Consider the following 24,011-nt stretch of genomic DNA (forward strand, 5'->3'; position numbering starts at 1 on the left):
GAAATAATGAATGTAATCAGAGTAGAGAGAGAGTTAAGTAGAAATCATCCGCCTCACAGACATTGGGAGGGGTGGGAGGGGGGTATATTGTGGTTCTTGGTGGTAAAAAATAATTACTGGTGAAGGGAAGGGTGTTTGATCATTGTATGACCGAGACTTGAACTTGAAAGCTTTGTAAATTTTCTCATGGTGATTCAATAAATAAAATAATAATAACAAAATAAAAATAACCATGAGATTATGCTTGTAAGGGGAACAAGTCCAAGGTATCACCGCATCCTCCTTTTTATTTGATAGATGAGAAATACGAGGTACAAAGAAGCCAGAGGACTTGTTAAAATTCCCTAGGATGGAAAGAAACAGACTCCTGTTCTTCTGGAGCGCCTTCCCAGCTGGAATAGGCAACACTCCCCTCCTTCGGGAATTCTCATCACCACCCCTAACCGCTGCAATTTGGCCACCCCACATGGGAAGAGAGAGAGGCCAGAAGTCATCTGGCATCTTTTCTTTCCCATCTCATGACACAGCCCTCTCCTCATGCATGATCATTGTGTTAACATGATCAGAGCGTGTCTGCTAACTGCTCAGCTCAGCCAAGCACCAAAGTTCCCATTTCTGGCCAGGATATCCCAAGCCTGGCCAAAGAGCGACACAGTGACCCAAGATCTGGCACAGAGCAAGTGTGCATGTCTGTCCGTGACCCTCTGGAACATGGACCATTGGCAAATGTAGGGGTCGCTGAAAGATCTCAATTTGTAAGGGAGTTGGGAAGGTGCATGAGTCAACAGCATTTTATTAATGAAATGGCTTCCAAGAGCAAGTTTGGGAAAACCTGGGTATTTTTCACTCCCTACTGATAATGGCCTATGTCAAAGTAAGAAATACATGGCCCAAACCCGTTCTTTCCAAAGCATAAATAGGGCTTTTCTCCTTCCCTTCTGATGTACTGACACTATCCTCTTTCAAGGAGGACCCTTAGAAAAGGAATGACTCGAAGTCAAATTTCCATGGCTCTCTTTGATACTCAATGGAGTGACTCTAAAATTTCAAAGGGGCCCAGAGGGATGGCTCTGTCGCTTAGCATGCCTGTTTGGCAGGTCTATGGTCACGAGTTCAAATCCCTGATGTCCCACATGTGATTTGAATTCTGTCTGGAATCTCCCATGCCATAAAATATTTCTGGACATAGCACAACCAGTTTGTGTGTGTGTGTGTGTGTGTGTGTGTGTGTGTGCGTGCGCGCGTGCGCACATGTGTGTAAGCACCCAAAGAAAGGTGCGCAAACCCTGGTGAATCAGAGTGACTAGTAAAATGTGCAAATACAAGGCCAGGAAGTGTGAGCCCTGGTGAGCACATGTGAGTCTCACAGCACTTCCAGGCCAGCACCATAACCATAACCTGTGAGCCTGAACCAAGAGTGCAACCCTGACATGCATGTATGCCAACCCTTCCACTGAGGGAGTGCAGCCCTCAGAGGGTACCAAAGTCAGGTTAAAGCAGGACCCAGAGTCTGACGGTTGAACCCCACAGGCACCATAGATGACTTGAGCCAGCACCATTATCGGGCCTCTGTGCAACCCCCACTCATCAAAAGAGCATCAACAGGGGCTAGAGAAATAGTACAACAAATAGGGTGTTTGCCTTGCACATGGCTAACCTGGGTTTGATCTCCAGCACCCAAAATGGTTCCCCTAAGGATGACCAGGAGTGACTCCTGAGCACAGAACTGGAAGTAAGCCCTGAACATAGCCAAGTGTGGCCCCAAAACAAATTTTAAAAAAAAAGAGCATCAGCAACAACAACAATAAAGGGAAAGGGGAGATAGGAAATGAAAACAATAATAGCAATAGTGACTTTAAAACAAAAATATTTCCTCTTTAAAACCAAAATAACCCACATCTAAAAGAACAAAAGCAACCGGTGTTGGCACAGAGGAGGGAAGAAAGGGACTCTCCTTCACTGCTGGTGGGAATGCCGACTGGTTTAGCCCTTTTGGAAAATAGTATGGACTATTCTTAAGAAATTAGAAATTGGGGGCTGGAGCAATAGCACAGCAGGTAGGGCATTTGCCTTGCACACATCCGACCCGGGTTCAATTCCCAGCATCCCATATGGTCCCCCAAGCACGCCAGGAGTAATTCCTGAGTACAGAGCCAGGAGTAACCCCTGAACATTGTTGGGTGTGACCCAAAAAGCAAAAAAAAAAAAAAATTAGAAATTGAGCTCTCATTTGACCCAGTAATACCACTCCCGGGAATATATCCTGGAGAGGCAAAAAAGTATAGTTGAAATGACATCTGCACTCGTATGATCATTGCAGCACTGTTTACAATAGTCAAAATCTGAAAGAAAAACCCGAGTGCTCAAGAACAGATGACTGGTTAAAGAAACTTTGGTACATCTACACAATGGAGTACTATGCAGCTGTTAGAAAAAATGAAGTCATGAAATTTGCATATAATGGATCAACATGGAAAGTATCATGTTAAGTGATACTTTAAATGAGTCAGAAACATCTGCAATTGTTTGTTCATTGCAGCACTCTTTATAAGTAAAAGTAAAGTAAAGGCCCTCCCGTTGATCGTCGATTTGCTCGAGCGGGCCCAGTAACGTCTCCATTGGAGACTTTGTTGTTACTGTGTCTGGCATATCCAATACTCTCGGTAGCTTGCCGGGCTCTCCGAGAGGGGCGGAGGAATCGAACTCGGGTCGGCCATGTTGGCCGCGTGTAAGGCGAACGCCCTACCCGCTGTGCTATCGCTCCAGCTTTATAATAGCTTTATAATAGACAGAATCTGGAAAAAACCTGAGTGCCCGAGAACAGATGACTGGTTAAAGAAACTTTGGTACATTTACACAATGGAGTACTATGTAGCTGTTAGAAAAGATGAAGTCACGAAATTTACATACAAGTGGTACTACATGGAAAGTATCATGTTAAGTGAAATGACTCAGAAAGAAAGGGATAGACATAGAAAGATTGCATTCATCTGGGGAACATAAAGTAACAAAATAGGAGACTAACACCCAAGAATGGCCGAGATTAGTACCAGGAATTTTATTCCATGGCATGGAGGCCAGCCACACATGCTAAGAGAAAAGGGAGCTCAGATAGAGAAGGGAGCACCAAGTAAAGGTGTTGGGAGGATCCTCCCGGGATGGAAGAAGCATGCTGAAAGTAGACTATAGACCAAACATGATTGTCACCCATTGCCTCTTTTGCAAACCACAACACCCAATAAGAGAGAGAGAGAGAACAAAAGGGAATGCCCTGCCACAGAGGCAGGGTGGGATGGGGGGGCATGGGGGGGTGGGAGGGATACTGGGATCCGTGGTGGTGGGAAATGGGTGCTGGTGGAGGGATGGGTATTTGATCATTGTATAATTGAAACCCAAGCACAAAAATGTGTAAGTCTGTAACTGTACTTCATGATGTCTCACTATTAAAAATTTAAAAAATAAATAGAAAATAAATGAATCAGAAAGAGAGGGACAGGCATAGGAAGATTGGACTCATCTGTGGAATATAAAGTAACAAAATGAGAGATTGACTCCTAGAGGTAGTAAAGATAAGGACCAGGAGGTCTGCTCCACAGCTTGGAAACCGGCCTCATGCTGGGGGAAAGGGCAGCTCAGACAGAGAAGGGAACACCAAGTAAAGGATGTTGGGAGGACCCTTTCGGGATGAAAGATGATGTCGAAAATAGACTACAGACCAAACATGATGGCCACTCGATACCTCGATTGCAAACTATAACACCCAGAAGGAAAGAAAACAAAATTGAATGCCCTGCCACACAGATGGCGGGGCGGGGAAAAGATATTTGGAACACTGGTGGAGGAGAATGGGCACTGGTGGAGGGATGGGTACACAATTATTGTATGACTGAAATATGAAAGTTTGTAAGTTTGTGTCTGTACCTCATGATGATTCACTAATAAAAAAAATTTTTTTAAATAATAAAATAATTGGAGGAGTGAGGCTTAGGATTTTGAGCCATGCCCAACAGCACTCAGGGCTTAATCCCAACTCTGGTCTAAGGAATCTCTTTTGCTAATGTTCCAAGGAACATATGGGGTGCCAGGGATGACAACAGTGCTTACATACCATGCTATCTCTTCAGGCCCAAAGGACAAATATTGGCTGTAAGTAATGACATGACTGTACACCAAAAAGCAAAATTTCAAGGATCCAAAAAGGAAAAGGATAGAATTAGAAAGATTGCACTCATTTGTGGAATATCAAGTAACAGAATGGGAGACCAACACCCAAGAATAGTAGAGATAAGTACCAGAAGGTTTGCTCCACGGCCTGGAAGCCAGCCTCACATGCTGGGGGAAAAGGCATCTCAGATAGAGAAGGGACCACCAAGTAAAGGGTGTTTGGAGGGTCCGCTCAGGATGGGAGATGCATGCCAAAAGAAGACTATAGACCGAATATGATTATGATGGTCACTCAATACTTGCATTGCAGACCACAAGACCCAAAAGGAAAGAGAGAGAGAGAGAGAGAGAGAGAGAGAGAGAGAGAGAGAGAGAGAGAGTGTAAAAGGGAATGTGCCTGCCACAAAGAGAGGCGGGGGGAGGGGGGAATGGGGGGGTGGCAGGAGGGATACTGGGAACATTGGTGGTGAACAGGCACTGGTGGAGGGATGGGTACTTGATCACTATATGACTGAAATGTAAGCACAAAAGTTTGTAAGTCTGTAACTGTATATTTCATGTTGATTCATTAAAAAATTAAAAAATTAATTAAAAAAAGGAAACTATAGTGTCATTAGTCAAAGAGCTTTCCGAGGCTAAAATAAACACCTGATTTTTCAGAGAGGCTGCCGGAAAAGATATTGGAAGTGGGAATCTTCAGATCTTTCCAAAGATACTCAGTCATTTGTTCCATAAGTATGTATTAGCCTTTCTCTGTGACAGGTACTGTTCTAGGCTTTACTGATACAACCATCAACGGGAGAGCAAAGCCTTTGTTTTCACAGGGTTGACATTCCCGTGTTACTGGGAGGCAGATTGCAGAAGACCATGGCAAGCAGGTGTGAACCCCAGCAGCCTAGCATCTCAGCTGATTTCCTGAGCACGAACTGGCAATCATGAGATCACATCTGTACTTCTAAATAACAATATTAGGGGGAGACTTCCTCTCCCTTTACGTACTTAAGTTTGGAGGCACAGAAACATCTAGAAAACCACAGCCATATTCAAGGTCATAGGCATGAACCCCAACGTTCCTCTGGCCTCTTTTGCGTCCTCATCCATAGCTCTGCATATCCCAGCCAAGCACTCACCCCAACCCACCCCCAGTCCCCCAGGCCTAGGTCTGGTTCCATTTCTGATTCGTTTTGATTTCTTTTTTTTTCCTCTTATGCTTTGGGGGCCACATCCAGCATTGCTCAGGGCTTACTCCTGGTTCTGTGCTTAGGGATCACTCCTGGTACTGCTCAGGGAACCATATGGAGCACTAAGGATGAAAGCTGGGTTGGCTACGTGTGAGGCAAGTGCTTTACCTGCCATACTATCGCTCCAGCCCTAGTCTGTCTCTGTGAAAACAGAATATATCTGGTTTCCTTCACTCAGTATATTTGTTCTAAGGCTCATCCATGTCAATGTATAACTTCAATGTTGGGAGCCTGTGCTAGTTAATATTAAGAAAGTTCTTGTCCTGAGGAGATGTTGTCTAAAGACTAGTTTATTAGAAACCATTGCCGGGGGGTTACACAATCTAAGGGCTGACTTTCTTGTTTTTCTAGCGGGCTCTTTCCTCGTTCTTATGGCAGAACAAGTTGCTATGGTGCATCAATATATAAGCAAGGAAAGTATCATCGAAACGATGTCACTATCATTGTCATTGTCCTCCCGTAGTTCATCGATTTGCTCGAGCGGGCACCAGTAACGTCTCACAACAAATTGTGAGACTTGTTGTTACTGTTTTTGGCATATTGAATACGCCATGGATAGCTTGCCAGGCTTTGCCGTGCAGGCGAGATACTCTCGGTAGCTTGACGGGCTCTCCGAGAGGGGCGGAGGAATCGAACCCAGGTCGCCCGCGTGCAAGGCAGACGCCCTACCCACTATGCTATCACTCCAGCCCTGAAACGATGTAATTACAGAAAAACATCATTGATGTCTAGAAGCCCAGTACATTCTAAACTTATGTATCCTGAACATTCCTGTATATTTTTCCAACGTATGCGTCCTCCTAGAGGCCTATAAAAGTCTGTTGCTTGTTCAATAAAGACGCTGCATGAGCACTGCTTGTCAGCCCTCCTGACCCCGTTGTCCTTCTCCCTTGGCCTCAGGGACCCTGTTCAACTTAGTCACATGGGACGCGGTGCTCCATCACTCACCCCTTCTCACTATTGGGTCATATTCCCTGTCAGCAAACACTAGATTCCCACCCAGTGTGGGTCGTCACAGACTAAGCTGCCTCATTCTGATGAACTCTTTCACCTGAGAACCCTTTTGCACCCCACCTTTAGGGCCCTTCTGTTAGATATCCCAGAGATCTTCAAAATAATATCCCATGGGTAGAAATGAAATTTCATAAAAGACAAAAAAATACTTCACCTCTCCACTATTTCATTCATTCCCGGGGCCTTACCTGTGAATATTGGACACGCTGGCAGTAACCAACACGCCATAGCAAAGTAACACCAGCACGAACAGGTGTATGGAGTACCTGCGGGGTATGGCAGAAAGACATGGGCACAGATCATATTTCATATTAATGTTTCTATCTCCCATCCTGCTGCTACGCCACTTCTACCTCCCGCCCAGTCCAAATAGTAAGTGATCCACTGACTGAAGTTTCTGTCAGAGAAAAATCAGTCAAGGAGTTAAAATTCTCTGCCTTGACTGATACTAGGAAGCCCCCATAGATAAAACTGTAGCATTATCTGTGCCAGGAATCCATGCACAAAATGTTTAGACTCTTTTTCTCATATAATAATTGAAAACTAGAAGAGATGTTTCCTTTTTCTTAATTTTCAAGGACCAGAACCCAAATTCAGATTCCCCAGACTTTGACTTGGAGGCTGATTCCGTACTCTTCATCTTCTAACTTAGTTTTGTGTTGGAGACACATCCAACTATGCTCAGATCTTACTCTTGGTTTTGTGCTCTGGGATTCGAGGTACTGCTCAAGGAGGATAATTCAAGGTACTGTTCAAGAAGTTCAAGAAGGGCTGGAGTGATAACACAGCAAGTAGGACGTTTGCCTTGCACATGGTTCAATTCCTCCATCCCCCCAGATTGCACAGGGTTCAATTCCTCCATCCCTCTCAGAGAGCCCGACAAGCTATTGAGAGTACACTGCCCGCACAGCAAAGCCTGGCAAACTCCCTGTGGCATATTCGATATGCCAAAAACAGTAGCAACAAGTCTCACAATGGAGACATTACTGGTGCCCACTCAAGCAAATCTATGAACAATGGGACAACAGTGCTACTGCTCAAGGAACTCTATGTGATATTAGGGATCAACCAAGGTCAACTGCATGCAAGGCAAGTACCTTACCCATTGCTAGCAACTAGCACTCTGCATTTTTTCTCAAATTTGAGTTGAATGAAAGGGAACCACAGTTTAGAACCCTAAAAAATTCACATATTTCATAAGTTGTAGGAACTTTAACTTAGCACTCCTGGGATTTGCCTTCCTTATGCAGCAGAGGAAAGTCTCAACCCCAAGTTCTATCTGTTTCATTAAAGCTACTGTTCCACTCTCTCTATAAGACCAACACCCAGTCTATGAAGGAACAGTAATGCGAGGACACAAATTCAATGCAAGAGAAAACACCCTTCTCGCAAACAGGGAAGAAGGGTGCGTCCCTGGGTTAGTTCAAACCCAGGTGAAAGTCAGCAGAAGTCCAAACTTAAGAAAAAGTTGCTACAATAATTTCTGAGTGAACAGGTTACTGATCCCAGTTTCTCTCAATCAAAGGAGATTTCCTTTGTGGTTAGTTTACATTAAGTTTAAAGAGCATGTATTTCTTTCCTTAGTGCTGGGAAATGCAATGAATGAGGCTTCAACCCACCCAGATAATTAAACCCACCCAGATAATTAACTCAACCCACCCAGATAATTAAAATGAGAATTTATAGAATTTGTGAGGGTCGGGGAAGTAATGGGTGAACAGCCATCTGGGCTTCAGTTATATTGGAGATAGGAGTGAGTGGTATAGTCATATATCCAAAACAGACTCAACAACACTGAAAACCTGAGATCTGAGCTGCCACCACTGAAATTTTGTAATGTGCCTGACCAGTTGACATGTGGAAATGGGGTGAGGTTTGGGGTAGGGAAGGAATATGGGAACACTGGTGGAAGGAAGTTGACACTGCTGATGGGATTGGTGTTGAGATATTATATGCCTAAAACTCAACTATCAACAACTTTGTAAATCACAGTTCTTTAGTTTGAAGGGGAAAAAATGTATGAGTTTATACTCACCAGCCAAAACAAAAGATGACAAAATAGATGCCAAACACAGTGGCAAACGTGTGTCGGACCTCAGGACTGCTTTTACCAGGGTTTAAATAAAGGCGAAACCAGAAGGCAGCCACCAAGGCAAAGAGCTGGCAAGCCACAAAATTCACCTATGGGGAAAAAAGAGAGAGGGAGATTGAAACACTTTTCCTGTTGTGCCTGCGTATGAATTATCTCCGCTACTTTTCCATTCTCCACATCAAGTTGCATCCCCAACCTGAATCTGTGTTTTCTCTCCCTGATGGAGTGTTGGTTTGTAGAAGGCTTGAGAGTCAGGAAACACAGTCATATCCTTGCGTGTATAAGAAGTCAGGAACCCAATAATGTCTTTCTCCCCTTTAGGACTAGTCTAGATCATACACTAGGCCATTTTTAAGTCAAGGGTCACTCCTGACCATGATATCAGTCTGTGGCATTTTTCTACCAACCCCCGACTCTCACACTATGCTTTTGTTCTTTTTTTTTTTTATTTTTATTAGTGAGACACCATGAGGTACAGTTGTAGACTTACAAATTTTTGTGCTTGGGTTTCAATTATACGATGATCAAATACACATCCCTCCACCAGTGCCCATTTTCCACCACCACGGATCCCAGTATCCCTCCCACCCCTCCAAATCCCCCCCATCCCACCCTACCTCTGTTTTGAAATACACTCAGGAGTGTCCAGAGGTTGAACTAGAGTCAACTACATACAAAGCAAATGCTTTATCCCTGGTGCTATCTCTCCCACCTCCCCTCCACCCCTCAGCATTATCCTAAGTGAAGAATGTATTCTAGAAGCAAGAAAACAAACTCAAGGTAGCAATGGAAAACTTCAGTTCTCTCATTTGGTAGCGGATAAACAAGATGATGCCAATCCAGAGTAACCACCAACTGTGATCCGACTCTAACTTGATGGTTTCAAAGCAACATCAATGAAGAGCATTGCTCTAATACAAGGTGTGACCATGAGAAAACACAAGGCCAGAGAGATAGTTCAATGTGTCAGGTGTTTGCCTTGCACGCGGCCAACCTGGATTCAATCCCTGACATCCCATATGGTCCCTGAGTCCCTGCCAGGAATAATTCATGGTTCAGAATCAGGAGTAACCCTGAGCATCACTGGGTGTGGTAAACACACACACACACACACACACGGGGCAAGAGCAATAATACAGCAGGTAGGGTACTTGCCTTGCACACAGTCAACCCAGGTTCTATCCCTGGGGCCCTATATGGTCGCCCAAACTCCACCAAGAGTGATCCCTGATCATAGAGACCTAAATACTGCCGGGTATGAGAACAAAACAAAAACAACCAAAAATGAAGGAAAAAAAAAAAACAGCCCTGCATTCAGCCTCCAATACCAAACAGGCAAAATAAGAACCTAACTTCCTCAGGAAAATCTATGTGTTCATTCTGTTCAGGATATTTTACTTTTTAAAATTTTTTTTAAAAACTACACAAATAAGTACATGCGCACACACACGCATAAGCACACACAACAACACACACATACACACACAATGATGGGTGGAAAGAAATAGCTCAATGGGTTGGAGCACATTATTTGTATACAAGAGGCCTGACATTGGTTCCTAGCATCACATGGTTCCCAAGCACTTTAAGGAGTAACCCCTGAGCACCATGCTGAGAAGAGTCCCTGAGCACCAATGGGTGTGGTCCACAAACAAAAAAACAAATAAATACACATAAATCTCTACAAATAGGTAGCTATATAAAGATATCATTCCCTTGCACCATTTCATTTCATTTCATCATCCTGTTAATCGTCGATTGCCTCGAGCAGGCCCCAGTAACGTCTCTTTCATCCTAGCCCTGAGATTATATTCACGGCTCTTTAGGAGAATGAGACCCATCATTGTTACTGGTATTTGGCATATTTGGTACGCCACGGGGAGTTTGCCAGACTCTGCCCTGTGGGCAGGCTACATTCGATAGCCTGCAAGTATGTCCAAAGTAGGAATGAGATAATAAGATGTCATAAAAAAAAAAAAAAAGCTCTGATAAGATGTTGCGCAGCCGCAAATGCGGCCGCGCGGTTCCGGGATCTGGATTTTATAGTCTCTGAGTCTTGGCTGCTGATGGGATTACACGGCGCCAGGGGGCCAGGTGGTGGGTGTGACCCCCGCCTGCTGGAATTTGGAGGATCTGGATGGAAGATGCTCGACTCCAAACCCAGTAGGCTTGGAGGTCTTGGCCCCGGAACCCGCGTGGCTTTGTCCCTCTGCCAGTACCTTCATGTGTGCGGAGAGTGGTCTCAGCATGGTGGTGGCTGGTCCTGGAGGTCTTCAGCTGCCGGAGCCCCGGTCGGGGCAGGGAGGAAAGCTCAACCCGCTCCCCTCCAAGGGGTCCCGGCGAGGGACACCCAGGCACGGGGGCAAAAGACTGCACTGTTCTCGTCCGGGATCTGGATTTTTTAGTCTCTGTAATCCCATCAGCGGCCAAGACTCAGAGACTATAAAATCCAGATCCCTTGCACCCTCAGGGAAAAATCAGCTGACTGAAAACAAAAGCCAAAATAGATAAAAGTGGTTTACCATGAAGTAAAAATGCCAAAGCAGTTTAAACTGTTGATTACCCAGAATGCAAACGTGTCCCCTATAGAAGGCACACAGCTGAAAAGTGGTGGGGGCTGAAAATATGTGAATAAAGCCTCCAGAGTCTGGGTCGTAGTTCATGGCAGAAAAAGCAGAAACTGTGAGGGAAATGCTTTCGCGCTCAGCTGGTCAACTGCATTCCACTGCACTGTTCTCTGGGGTCAGGGTCGGGGGGACCAAGAATACTTCGAATTCCATACAGTTCATAGGGCTGGAGCGATAGCACAACGGGTAGGGCATTTGCTGTGCACGCGACCAACCCGAGTTCGATTCCTCCACCCTTTTCTGAGAGCCCGGCAAGCTACCCGTGACGTATTCGATATGCCAAACACAGTAACAACTGTCACAATGGAGACGTTACTGGGCCTGCTTGAACAAATCGATGAACAACGGGAGGACAGTGACAGTGACAGTAACATTTCAAAGAAAATAACACTTTAGAGCTGGAGAGTATTCAGCTGACCCCTGTTCAATCCCTGGTACTCCATGTGGTTCCCCCCAAGTACCACCAGGGGGTTTCCCCTGAGCCCAGAGCCAGGAGTCAGCCCTGAGGATCGCTGGCTTTGGCTCAAGGTCCTCCTCTCTAACCCACAAAAAATGCAGATTCTCAGTTTTACCCCAACATCATAGATATTTTCAGATATTTCAGGGTGAACCTGTCACTGTCACTGTCCTCCCGTTGTTCATCGATTTGCTCGAGTGGGCCCAGCAACATCTCCATTGTGAGACTTCTTGTCACTGTGTTTGGCATATTGAATACTCTCAGTAGCTTGCCAGGCTTTGCCATGCAGGCGGGATACTCTCGGTAGCTTGCCCTACCGCTATGCTATCACTCAGAAATTTTCATCAGCCCTCACAAGTGACTGTGATCATTTAAGAGCCGCTGGGATAGAGAAGCAAGAAGACATAAACCTTGCCTTCGAGAGTGTAATGACAAATAAGAAGCTGTATGTAATGAGAATTGTGGAACTGTCACGAAAATTAAGGAAACAGGATGGGTTCTGGGAAACTGAAACTGACCCCTACATTAAACAAGAGAAGGGAGGGAGAAGCATTCCTTTTATGACCCAATTAACTGAGTTAAGGGCCCACCTGCCCACCAGATTGATGGGAGCACACTGGGCCCGACAGATTTATGGGAGTGCCCAGGAGATGGTAGCTGAAGGCTGCACCAAAAATGGGCGAGAAATACTGACATTGATTGTTTTTCTTTGAGCACCTGAAGGTCGGACCATGTGGGAATGATGCATTGCTTATTTTTCTTTTACTTATTACCTCTGTGTCCCCTGTTTCACTGATAAGAATGTATGTAGAGTGTAGCCCACCTTTAAAGGATAAAAGAGAGATCCTCTCAGGCTGGAGCGATAGCACAGCGGGGAGGGTGTTTGCCTTGCAGGCAGCCGACCCAGGTTCGATTCCCAGCATCCCATATGGTCCCCCGAGTACTGCCAGGAGTAATTCGTGAGTGCTGAGCCAGGAGGAACCCCTTTGTATCTCCAGATGAGACCCAAAAATAAAAAAAAGAAAAAAGAGAGAGAGGGACCCTCTCAGCAAATGGGGATCCAAGTCTCATTCTCTTCTGATTTGGGATCCTCAATGCTGAGCCTCTAATAAACTCACTCTCCTATCCTGAGCTGTCTCTCTATTCATTGCGGTTCACAACAAAGCCAGCACAACAAGGAACGAACTGGGGAAAGAACATAAATCACCTACAAATAACATAAACAAGGTGTGAATTTTTCCTATTATGTTCCCTTTAGATCCAACATTAGTGACAAGAAGTTTAGAGTTTCACCCCAGAGTGGTCCAGAAGATTATTAAAATGGGTTAAAATTCATGAGTTGGGGAAGATCATCCAAAGGGCTGGTGAACTTGCTTTGCATACCAGAAATCCCGCACCACATGATTCCGCTGAGCACTGAGCTAGGAGCAGCCCCCAAACACTAGCAGGTATGGCCCCAGACCAACAAACAATGAGAAGCTTTACAAACAATCCAAATAACTGCCAGGGTCCCAGCCATGTCCTCTTGTCTTGTTGACCGGAAGCCAGCCCTCCGCAAAGCCTTCGGGCAATTCCTGTATGCATCCTCCATTGAGATTACTCTCCCCTCATGAACAGAACCAGGAATGGTCACTAAAGCCAGCAACACTACAGACAGTAACTAGCTGCATGCCCTAGCTCTGACCCAGAGACACACCTGAGTGGCCTGAGATCATTCATTAATAATTCCACAACTCTACGTGCCAGATAGCAGAGACAATGAGCAAGGGACTGTCACCACCAAGAAGACTTAACATCATCTGGGTTTCAATCTCTCTCTCTCTCTCTCTCTCTCTCTCTCTCTCTCTATCTCTCTCGCAATACGTGGGCTTTTGGCAAAGTAATCCCACACTCTCTTTTTGGTCTCTAATTCTATACCTAACCAGAGTCCTTTCTTTTCACGGTATACACCACTCACCTCATCGTGAATTAAGACTTGAGCAGGAATTAAAAGCTTTCTCCTTCCTTGCAGACACAGCACTCCTCACCACTTCCTGGGAGGGCATCGTGAATGGTTAGCCTGATACTCCACAGCAAACTGTGCCCAGAACAGACATGCACAGCAGCACTTAGTTCTAGCGGGAGAGCTGGGGCGGAATTGCAAGTGTTGGCAAGAATGTAGGAAATAAGCACCTTTGTATACAGCTGATGGGAATAGTAAATGGTGAAATGGAAGTGTACCTGAACACCTCGATATGCGGACAGGATTTGCCTACCACCAATCACCACCACCAAGAAAACTCCTCCACCCATTTTTCCTTAACCACTATAGAGGTCACCAAGTCTGGGAGTGAGTGTTAAGGTTGTTTTGTTTTTACTAGTTTTTATTTAGGTTCTGTCATTTACATAGTGTTAACAGAGATTTATAGAGATTTAATACTGTCAATAGAGCTGTTAAATAGAAATTAATAGTTAATACTATTAATAAGATTAATAGAGATTTAATACTGCTAATAGATATTAATAGAGTTAATACTGTTAATAGAGGTTAATAGAGATTTAATACTGTTAATAGAGATTAATAGAGTTAATACTGCTAATAGAGGTTAATAGAGATCTAATACTGTTAATAGAGCTGCAGGCAAACAGTGTTCTAACTCCACACCCACCACCCATGCCAGAGTCCCATAACAATGACCCAACACCCCTCCAACCCACCACCCACCGTATCCCATTGGCAAAATCTTCTGTTTTGTTTTTGTTTTTATTTTTTGCTTTTTGGGTAACACCCCGTGATACTCATGGGTTACTCCTGGCTCTGCACTCAGGAATTACTCCTGATGGTGCTACGGGACCATGTGGGATGCCAGGAATCGAACCTGGGTAGGCCAGCCACATGCAAGGCAAATGCCCTACCCGCTGTACTATTGCTCTGACCCTGGCAAAATCATTTTTAAAAGCCATCATAGTACGGGTCACATGGTTTAGATCATGCTAATATTTATGTTTTGGATGAGCACAATCACCTCAGCAGCTCTGAAGCGTCCCAGACACTCCATTCACATCCTTACATTACATCCTTACGTTACATCCAGTCCATCTCGTTATTCCCCCAGCCACTCCCCGCTGAAGTTATTTCTTTACAAGACTGGTCCACACAGTGCCTGGCACTGCTAAGCTCTTGCATTAATATTTTCCTAAGTGGATGAGGATAACATTTGCACAAGCGAGGCACTGACTCAACTGAACACACAGTCACACTGTTAAGCGTTGGCTTCCCAGCCCCCTCCCTGCTGTCCCAGTGGGAATCTTGTGGCTGCCCGAGTTTTCCATGTGCCCTTTCTCCTGCAATAGCAGCAAAACAGCAAAGAGGAGCCCATCCCTGGCTCTCCTGAGTGGAGCTTTACAAACCTAAAGAGGGACAAAATTGAACAGCAAAGCCATCTCCAGACACTTGAAAAGGTCATTTTGCATGGAGAGTCTCATGCTAAGTGAAATGAGTCAGAAAGTGGACAATAGAAGGACTGCATTCATTTGTGGAGTATAAAATAATATAACATGAGACTGACACCCAAGGACAGTAGACACAAGGGCCAGGAAGACTGCTCCATAGTTGGTAGCCTGCCCCATGAGAGTGGGGGGAAAGGCAGCTGGGAGAGAGAAGGGATCACTAAGTCAATGATGGTTGGAGGGATCATTCAGGATGGGAGATACGTGCTGAAAGTAGATAAAGGACCAAATGTGATGGCCTCTCAGTATCTGTATTGCAAACCATAATTCCCAAAAGTAGAAAGAGAGTATGGGGGAAATTGCCTGCCATGGAGTCAGGGGGAGGGTGGGAAAGGGGGGTATACTGGGGAGACTGGTGGTGGGGAATGTGCACTGGTGGAGGGATGGGTGTTTGATCATTGTGTGACTGTAACTCAAACATGAAAGCTTGTAACTGTATCTCAAGGTGATTCAATAAAAATTTTTTTTAAAAAGGTCATTTTGTTTTCCTGCCCTTTTTTTAAATTTTTATTAGTGAGACACCATGAGGTACAGTTGTAGACTTACAATTTTTTGTGCTTGGGTTTCAATTATACAATGATTGAGTACCCATCCCTCCACCAGTGCCCATTCTCCACCACCACGGATCCCAGTATCCCTCCCACCCCCCATCCTCCCCCATCCCACCCTGCCTCTGTGGCAGGGCATTCCCTTTTGTTCTCTCTCTCCTATTGGGTGTTGTGGTGGTTTTGCAGAGCAAGAGCAAAGCTGGAGAACTACACACATGCCACAATAGAGCAGTTTTTCTCACAGCCAGGGCATGTAGGAGACATGCCACTTTGCCCAAGAGCTCAGGAACGCATGGAAGCAGGAGTAAGAGCCACAGACTCTGGGCCCTGCTCTGAGAACAGCCGCCAGGCCCCTAGGGGCCAGTTGGCCTGAAAAGGTGGTCATTGGCCTACGGAGCACGGAGCATGTTGAGGGTAGGAAGACAATGCAGACCTATGAGCCTGTGTCCCCAAGCAGGAGCAACTCCGAGCTGAGGCCAGCCAGGCCCCAGTGGCCCAGGGAGCGGAAGCCCGCCTTAGGACAATGAGGGTTTGCAGACCCCTGGGGACTTATTCCCAGGTGTGGAGGTAGATGTACCATTTCTGTAACCAATCTTAAAGGGGAAGTGGGAGTCTAAAGCTGATCAGGTAGCCTGAAAGCTAAACTCTAGTGAAGAAATTTACTTTTCTTTGCATATCTATGTCTGTGGGCCAGAACCATAGCATAGCGGGTAGGGCATTTGCCTTGCACGTGGTCCACCTGGGTTCGATTCCTCTGCCCCTCTCAAAGAGCCCAGCAAGCTACTGAGAGTATCCGCCCGCATGGCAAAGCCTGGCAAGCTACCCGTGACGTATTCGATATGTCAAACACGGTAACAACAAGACTCAAAAATGGAGACGTTACTGGGCCCGCTCGAGCAAATCGATGAACAATGGGAGGACAGTGACAGTGACAGATAGAAATGTGCACAGGACGGGAGTTAAGGGGCTTCCCTTGCATACAGCTGACCTGGGTTCCATTCCCTGCACTGCTTATAGTCCCTGAGCTCTGCCGGGAGTGATCCCTGAGTACAGAGCTAGGAGTCAGCGCAGAGCATCTCCAAGTGTGCCCCCTCCAAAATCAACAATTAGTAAAGACACATAAAATAATGAAAAGGTGCAACTCGGATTACCATTCTTTTCCAAAGTAATATAGTGGTGCTTGCTCTAAATCTTATTTTGCACTATGCTGTTTTTACATATGTATTCACTGGATGACAAGAAAAAAACGCAGAAAATACTGAAGCACTACAAGACAAAATGAAGCAAAAAAAAAAAAATCTAAAAAGTTATAGAAGGATAATCAACAGTGGTAAACCCTGCTCTGAGAACAGCAACGAGGCCCCCTGTTCAATGTAAATTACAATATAATTTTAATTTTTATTAAAATTAAAATATTTAATTTTAATTAGGTATGAATAGTTTAAATTATATATAATTTTATATATTTTAATATTCCATATAATTTTAATTAAAATTAATATTATAAAGTACCTTCAGGGTGGAAAACATTTTCTGTAAACTATGCTCATTCACAGCTTTTGAAATTTTTTGTTTTGTTTTGTTTGAGTTTGAATTTTTAGTTTTATTTTGGTTTTTTGGGGGTTTTTTTGCTTTTTGGCACACTTGGCAATGCACAGAGGTTACTCCTGGCTCTGCACTCAGGAATTACTCCTGGCGGTGCTCAGGGGGCCATATGGGATGCTGGGAATCAAACCCGGGTTGTCCGTGTGCAAGGCAAATGCCTATCTGCTGTGCTATTGCTCCAGCCCCTTGAGTTTGGATTTTTAGTCCATGCCTGGCAGTGCCAAGTGGGGCTCACTCTCTGCAGTACTCCAGAAACCATGTACTGCTGGGGACTGAATCTTGGCCTCCCACACGCAAAACATATCATACACTCAGTCCTTTGAACTAATTCTCAATATTCAAAATTGTTGAAAAACAATAGTTGGTTTATGGAAAACAGCAAAGAGCACTTAAAATTGGATGTTTGTGATATCAGGATGTGGGAAATCCTGACATACTTATTGTGCAATTTGTAATTCTAAATACCATGTGGAATTTCCTGCACATTCTCCACACCTACCATGAAGGCACTCCAAGAAATTATGCGTATGGTTGATGCCCAATTCAATTCTCTCTCTCCCTCCCTCTCTTTTTTTCTCTCTCTCTCTCATACATTCACACCACACACACACACACACACACACACACACACACACACACACACTGTATCTATATTGAATTCTACTTATTCCATCCTCAGGCCTGCAGTTACTAGCATCTACTGCAAACTTAATTTCGTAAGAAGTTAGGCACAGATCCTTGGAAACAACCAAGGAGTAAAGCCTTCACCTTATAAAATCAGTGAAAGTTTCATCTTATCAAATCCTGCCATTTACAACAGCACTATGGACCTAAAGGTAGTCTGCCCCAGAAAATCAGTCAAAGAGAAAAAGACAAACACCATAGTATTGTATTATATATGTGTGTATATATTATAGATGCATACAATATATACATATAATATGACTATATCTCATATATGAGATATGTATGTATATATTATATATACATATATTATACATCATACATGAAATACGTGTGTATATATATTATTTCTTATATATAATATATGATATATAATATATATTATTTATATTATATATTTCTTTAGGATGTGAGATACATATATGTATATATGTATATGTATATGTATAAATGTATCTCACATCCTAAAGAAATCACACTCTATGCAGTACCGTGCAATGTAAAGGACCAATGAGAATGAAATCATGTTAATACTTTACTCTTCCATACAATCTTCCCGTTGAAAAGAAGTGAGTACGAAGTTAGGCTTTCCTGCCACCTTGCTTTATTCCAAACGGCCACAAAGAACGTGACACTCTGATTCCTGCAAGCAAGCAAAGCTTCACAATCAAGGTACTATGTGGGCTTCTGGTGAGGAAACACAAGTGCAGAGCTGTAGAATCAGACTCGCCACACAGGCAAGCTTGGAATAACTCGGACACAGCAAGGACAAGACTGCCAAGATACCACAAGGTAATGAAACGCAAGCCCAAGGATTTTCCTCTTTTCTCCAAAGCATAATCAACTCAGAGTTACTTTTTCAGATGTAACTTGTCTCTTTCTGCTCTCGTGGACCCTAATGGGCTATGGAGACTTGGGTTCCAAAGCCTAAAAACCCTTCCAACCAACCAAAAAGACCTTTGCCACCAGCAAACAACTCTGCCTTCCTCCTAATGAAAAAAACGGCAGCCCGTTATTTTTAACCAATAGCAAATATGAATGGTCCAAAATTGCTTCCTCCACTCCAGTGGCTTACCAGTGGCTCACCACGGAGGTAGGCAACCGTCCAGGCCTGGAATGTTTTTCTCTGCAGTACTGCCTTATATGCTCCAAGATGAAACAAATCTAATTAAACAATTCCTTATTTAAAAACAAGCTGGGCCTGCATCTCCTCTCTCTGCCATGCCGCCCCAAATAAATGTGGCTGAGGAAGAGTGCAAAAATGCTATTCCCTTCTGTGGCACAGAACAAAAGGGGTTTGTCCTGAGCTTTTCAGCTTTCAAGGTCTCTTTCAAAGAGACGCTTGTTGCACTTTCATTCCAAACTTCTTGGAATGTCAGTAAGAAATGCTTTTCAATCTGTTGTGGGCCAATTTGGGAGAGCTGGTCTCTAACCCATTTGTTCCAAGCGCCTAGAGAAGCAAATATTATCTAAAGTTGCTCATCAACGTACATAATGTGTAACGAAACAAACTTCTAACTGAGATTTTGTTTCATCAAGAGAACAAATGCCATTTCCCTGCACATTCACTATAAATAAAGTCCTGGCCAGTCACCCCTGATTCTGAAAGTGATTCCCCACAACTTGAAGAAGTAGCTAATTCTCAGTTGATAGATGAGGAAATCAAAGAACAAAATAGCTATGCATAAGGGCTATAAATACAGTACAGAGGTAAAGGCATTTGCCTTGCATGAGGTCAGTCCTGGGTATCTCCCCAGTGCTATACATGGTCAGTCCCCCAAGTAGTTCCAGAGGTTGTTTCTAAGTACAGAGCCAGGAATAACTCCTGAGCACCACCAGGTAAAGCCCCCAAATCCAAACTAAAATAATAATAACTTCTTTTAAAACCTGTTTCCACATACGGTCACCTCTAGATCCTGGGACTTCATATGGTCCCTCCAGCCTCACCAGTGTGATACCTAAGCACAGACCCAGGAGTAAGATCTGAGCATTGCCAGATGTGGTCCAAAAACAAACAAACAAAAAAGAGTAAGTCATCCAGTTCTGGACTGAGAGTGTCTAGAAAAGGCCCCTCAACACATACATACTCCATTTAAGCTACATATGAGCTGTGGCTGGTTTCACCTGATTCCGTGAGTGGTCAGTGATAAGTCACATATAAGAGTTATGGAGTGCTAGCACAGCGGGTAGGGCGTTTGCCTTGCACACGGCCAACCCGGGTTTGATTCACAGCATTCCATATAGTCCCCTGAGCACCACCAGGAGTAATTCCTGAGTACAGAGCCAGGAGTAACCCCTGAGCCTCGCTGGGTGTGACCCCCCAAAAAAAGAGTTATGGTATAGAGTGAAAATCTTTTGAAAACTGAGTTCAGTGGATGGATGCTAACGGGGATATGATTGTGCTCTTTTTCGCCAGGACCAAGAAAAATCGTGACATGTGAGGGAGATTATCTTGTGAGTATCTGCCTCCAACTTGCATCCCACTTCCTAAATTTTTACAACCTTCAGCCGAGTGCACAGATGTTCTGCTAAGATGTTCTCACAACAAAGTTCTTCCTAGTATTTAAATGCGTTGAAACTCAGAAGTTGGCAGAATTTTGGCATGATGGAGGCATCCGTGAGCATGATACAACCTTGTTCCTATGTAACCTTCTACAACTACCTCCGTTTTCCATTCGACAAATAAAGGTATTTAATATTAAAAATCAAACTTTGTACTTAAAATTTTTTAAAAAATCAATAATGACAAGGATGATTCTTTTTATGCCCTTCCGCCTTTGAGTCTAATTTCCGGGTAGATTCCACATTGAGGAGGAAAAATAGGAGCTAGTTACCAGTCTCCCAAAATTCCATTATTACACATGCGACATCAGTTTACTCAAACAATCTTTCAAGTGGTTTTTCCAGGTGTTTTGCATTGCAATGAGTATCATTATGAATAAACTAAAACTTGTGCATAGGTATCTGTATGTACCAATGATCTTCTTTCTACAAGATGAACTCCTGGAAGTTGGGTCCCAGGCTTTTAATTTTTAATATTAATGAATCTAACCAGATTATTTTCTCTAAAAGAGGAAGCAATTTTTACCTTCAAAATCACACAAAAGTTTCTGAGTACAAGTCTTTTACCCTTACCAGCACTGGACATTATACAGATGCTTAATTTTTTTTAACCAAATGGCAGATTATTCATTTCAATTTCCACATTCCTCTCAGTTAAGTACTACTGACTGATATCTTACTGGCCTTTGGCCAATGAATTAATTTGTTGGGAGCCTGTGCTAGTTAATATTAAGATAGTTCTTGTCCTGGGGACGTGTTGTCTAAAGGCTGGCTTATTAGAAACCATTGCCTTGGTGTTGCACAATCTAAGGGCTGACTTTCTTGTTTTTCTAGCGGGCTCTTTCCTCATCTTACGGCAGAACATGGTGCTAAGGTGCATCAATATAGAACCAAGGAAAATAGCATTGAAACGACGTAATTATAGAGAAACATCATTGACATCTAGAAGCCCGCTACATTCTAAACTTACGTATCCTGAACATTCCTGTATATTTTTCCAATGTCTGTATTCTTCTAGAGACCTATAAAAGTCTGTTGCTTGATCAATAAAGGTGCTACATGAGCATCGCTTGTCAGCTCTCCTTACCCCCTTGTCCTTCTCCCTCCTTTGGGGACCCTGTTCGTCTTAGCCACAAGGGACGCGGCATTAATTGACCACTGAACTAACATTTTCAAGCAGTTACTAGTTAAGAGGAGAGTTAGGCTGATGAATTCAGTGTGCAGATCTAATCCAGAGTCAGGAGAATCATTTTAGACGGAGGGGCACAAGCTCTAAGGCCAGACATGTAGGAGTGGAAGCCTCCCCTATCTCCTTCCAAACTGTACAACTGTAGCTGAGTTGCCAACCTGTGCTTTAAACTCTTCTATAAAGCCAGAGCTACTCTCAGAGAGTCAAACACGCTACTATGTGTAAATAGCACCAGCCTTTGCATTATGAAATGTTAAGTGTGTGCGAGATATCACCGTCTCTTTGTTTCCACCAACCTGTTTACCCAACACAGCAGCAAGGAGAAAAGCTCAAAGGTACTAATTAGAGTTGAACAATTTTCCTCCACATCCTTGAGTGGAAAGAATGCAAGTGATGGAAACCCCCTACCAAGAAAAAATAAAAACACTGAGAGTCTTCCGGATGTACAGTCCTTCCTCTGAAGCCTAAATGTCAGTATATGCTAAATTATAAATATGTTATTAGCCCATCTCCTGTCCCAAATGAGATTTGGGTGGATGACTGAGCTTAAAAGAAGTGATTCCCAATACCCTAAAATGTTTGTAAATCTCCTCATTGATTAGTTTTACGTTCTTAAACATATACACTTAAAGTGATAGCACTGATCGAGATATATCCACCAACTAGCACGCAGCATGAATCAATTGTACTCCAAGACTATGGTGTCATCTTTCTTATTTATTAAAAATATATCTGCACACAGCATTTGGTGGCTTCATATCACTAAGGAGGGAGAACATAGAAATATCCTCAGCGTTTTTCCCAGGAGTAAATTGGCAAGGTTAAATAAGGATATTTAACGAGAGAGGCAGACGATTCCCAAGCCACCTCTTTCCCCAACAACCTATGTTATCTCCCAAACAAACAATCAAAAACCCTGACATGCAAACCAGGTATGACATCACCCCTTAGTGGTTCATATGCCAAACAAAGAGGGACACATGAAAGCATAATAAACTTTTAGACTATGACACCGAAAGGGTGGTTACCAGGAGTGAAGGGGGCAGAGCGAGTGGGTGAATTCGATAAAAGATTCAGTTGACAGGGGAAGGATATAGAATTGGTCTTTCAGTGGAGAACTTAGGATACACAGAACTTGGATTTATCATGAGGCATGGCTGAGACTTGTGTAATGTTATACAATGAAACTTCGATTTCTTAAAATTGTGTTCAATTTTTTAAATTTTAATTTAAATCAGACATCTTTCCCAGCCCTCTTAAGTAAAAATTTGATCATACTTTATGAAAGTGCCCTTCTTAGCAATATGCACTTTCCTGTCACCAATAATACACCTTACTATTTAAGACGCTACTGTGGATCGCCTCTGGGAAAACAGAAAATGCAGAACTAGAGGGCTCTCTCTATTTTCTTATGCAATACCCCAGGGTGTGACCAATTATCTCAGAGTGTGTTGTGAAATCCTTAAAAGTCTCAAAACAGAATTGATTTTAATTTAGTTAAAGTTGAAGGTAAAATGCATCACCATTTAGCTTTTATAACACAGAGATCTTGTGGAGCCAGATGGGCTAAATGCCATAACTCCAACAGAGGAGAGACCCAAGACCTAATTGGTGGACCCCAGAGATGTTGGAGGTAGGAGTATGCATGGTTATGCATAGCCCGGAGGAACTACGCTCTCTTTGGCTCCTGTTACATAATCAACACCTCTAAAACCTGCATTTACAATGATAGAGACACTCTACTATGACTGAGAGTCAAAGTAATTCTATATCCTTGCTGAAAAGGAACCTCAGCTTACACTACAGAAAAACAGGTGATATGAGACCAAATACTAGTCCTAGGTTTAAAAATTTAGTAAAGAGAGAATAAAAAGGAAGACGATGTTTATGAGAAACAGTCTCCTTCCTGATGCAACAGAATGACCATCTCCAAGTGCAACAGTTATGTGTACCTAGGTCGAGAAATCAACATGACGAATGACCTGGCACCTGAATTGCACAGGAGGAAGAGAGCAGCTTGGAATGCCTTCAAGAGCATCGAAGAAATAGCTAAGAGGACGAAGAACCTCTGGCTCTGGGCACATCTCTTCGATTTCACTGTTCTTCCTGCATTAACATACACCTCAGAGACCTGGGCCCTACAAAAACAGGATGAGAACGCTATTCAGGTCTCCCAAAGAGGAATCCAAAGAGCTATGCTTGGAGTACCACGTTTCACTCAAATGAGAGAAAGAATCTGGAGTTCCGTCTTCTGTCAATGCTCAAGAATCAGGGACGCTGTCTCGTTTGCCAAGGCATCAAAAATTAGATGGGCTGAACACATAATGAGATTTGGAGAT

General features: G+C 43.6%; 1 protein-coding gene across 1 annotated transcript in view; it reads right to left on the reverse strand.

Annotated features, from left to right (window-relative positions):
- Positions 1 to 24,011, reverse strand: part of MBOAT1 (membrane bound O-acyltransferase domain containing 1) — a 124,180-nt gene that overhangs the window by 48,713 nt on the left and 51,456 nt on the right. The window contains exons 2-3 of the mRNA XM_056132522.1: positions 8,455 to 8,600; positions 6,608 to 6,685 (exon numbers count right to left, since the gene is read on the reverse strand). Of these exons, the coding sequence (XP_055988497.1) occupies positions 6,608 to 6,685; positions 8,455 to 8,600 (224 nt within the window). The remainder of the gene's footprint in view (positions 1 to 6,607; positions 6,686 to 8,454; positions 8,601 to 24,011) is intronic.

The sequence above is a fragment of the Sorex fumeus genome, unplaced genomic scaffold, assembly GCF_029834395.1.
Source record: "Sorex fumeus unplaced genomic scaffold, SorFum_2.1 ptg000094l, whole genome shotgun sequence".
Classification (NCBI taxonomy): Eukaryota; Metazoa; Chordata; class Mammalia; order Eulipotyphla; family Soricidae; genus Sorex; species Sorex fumeus.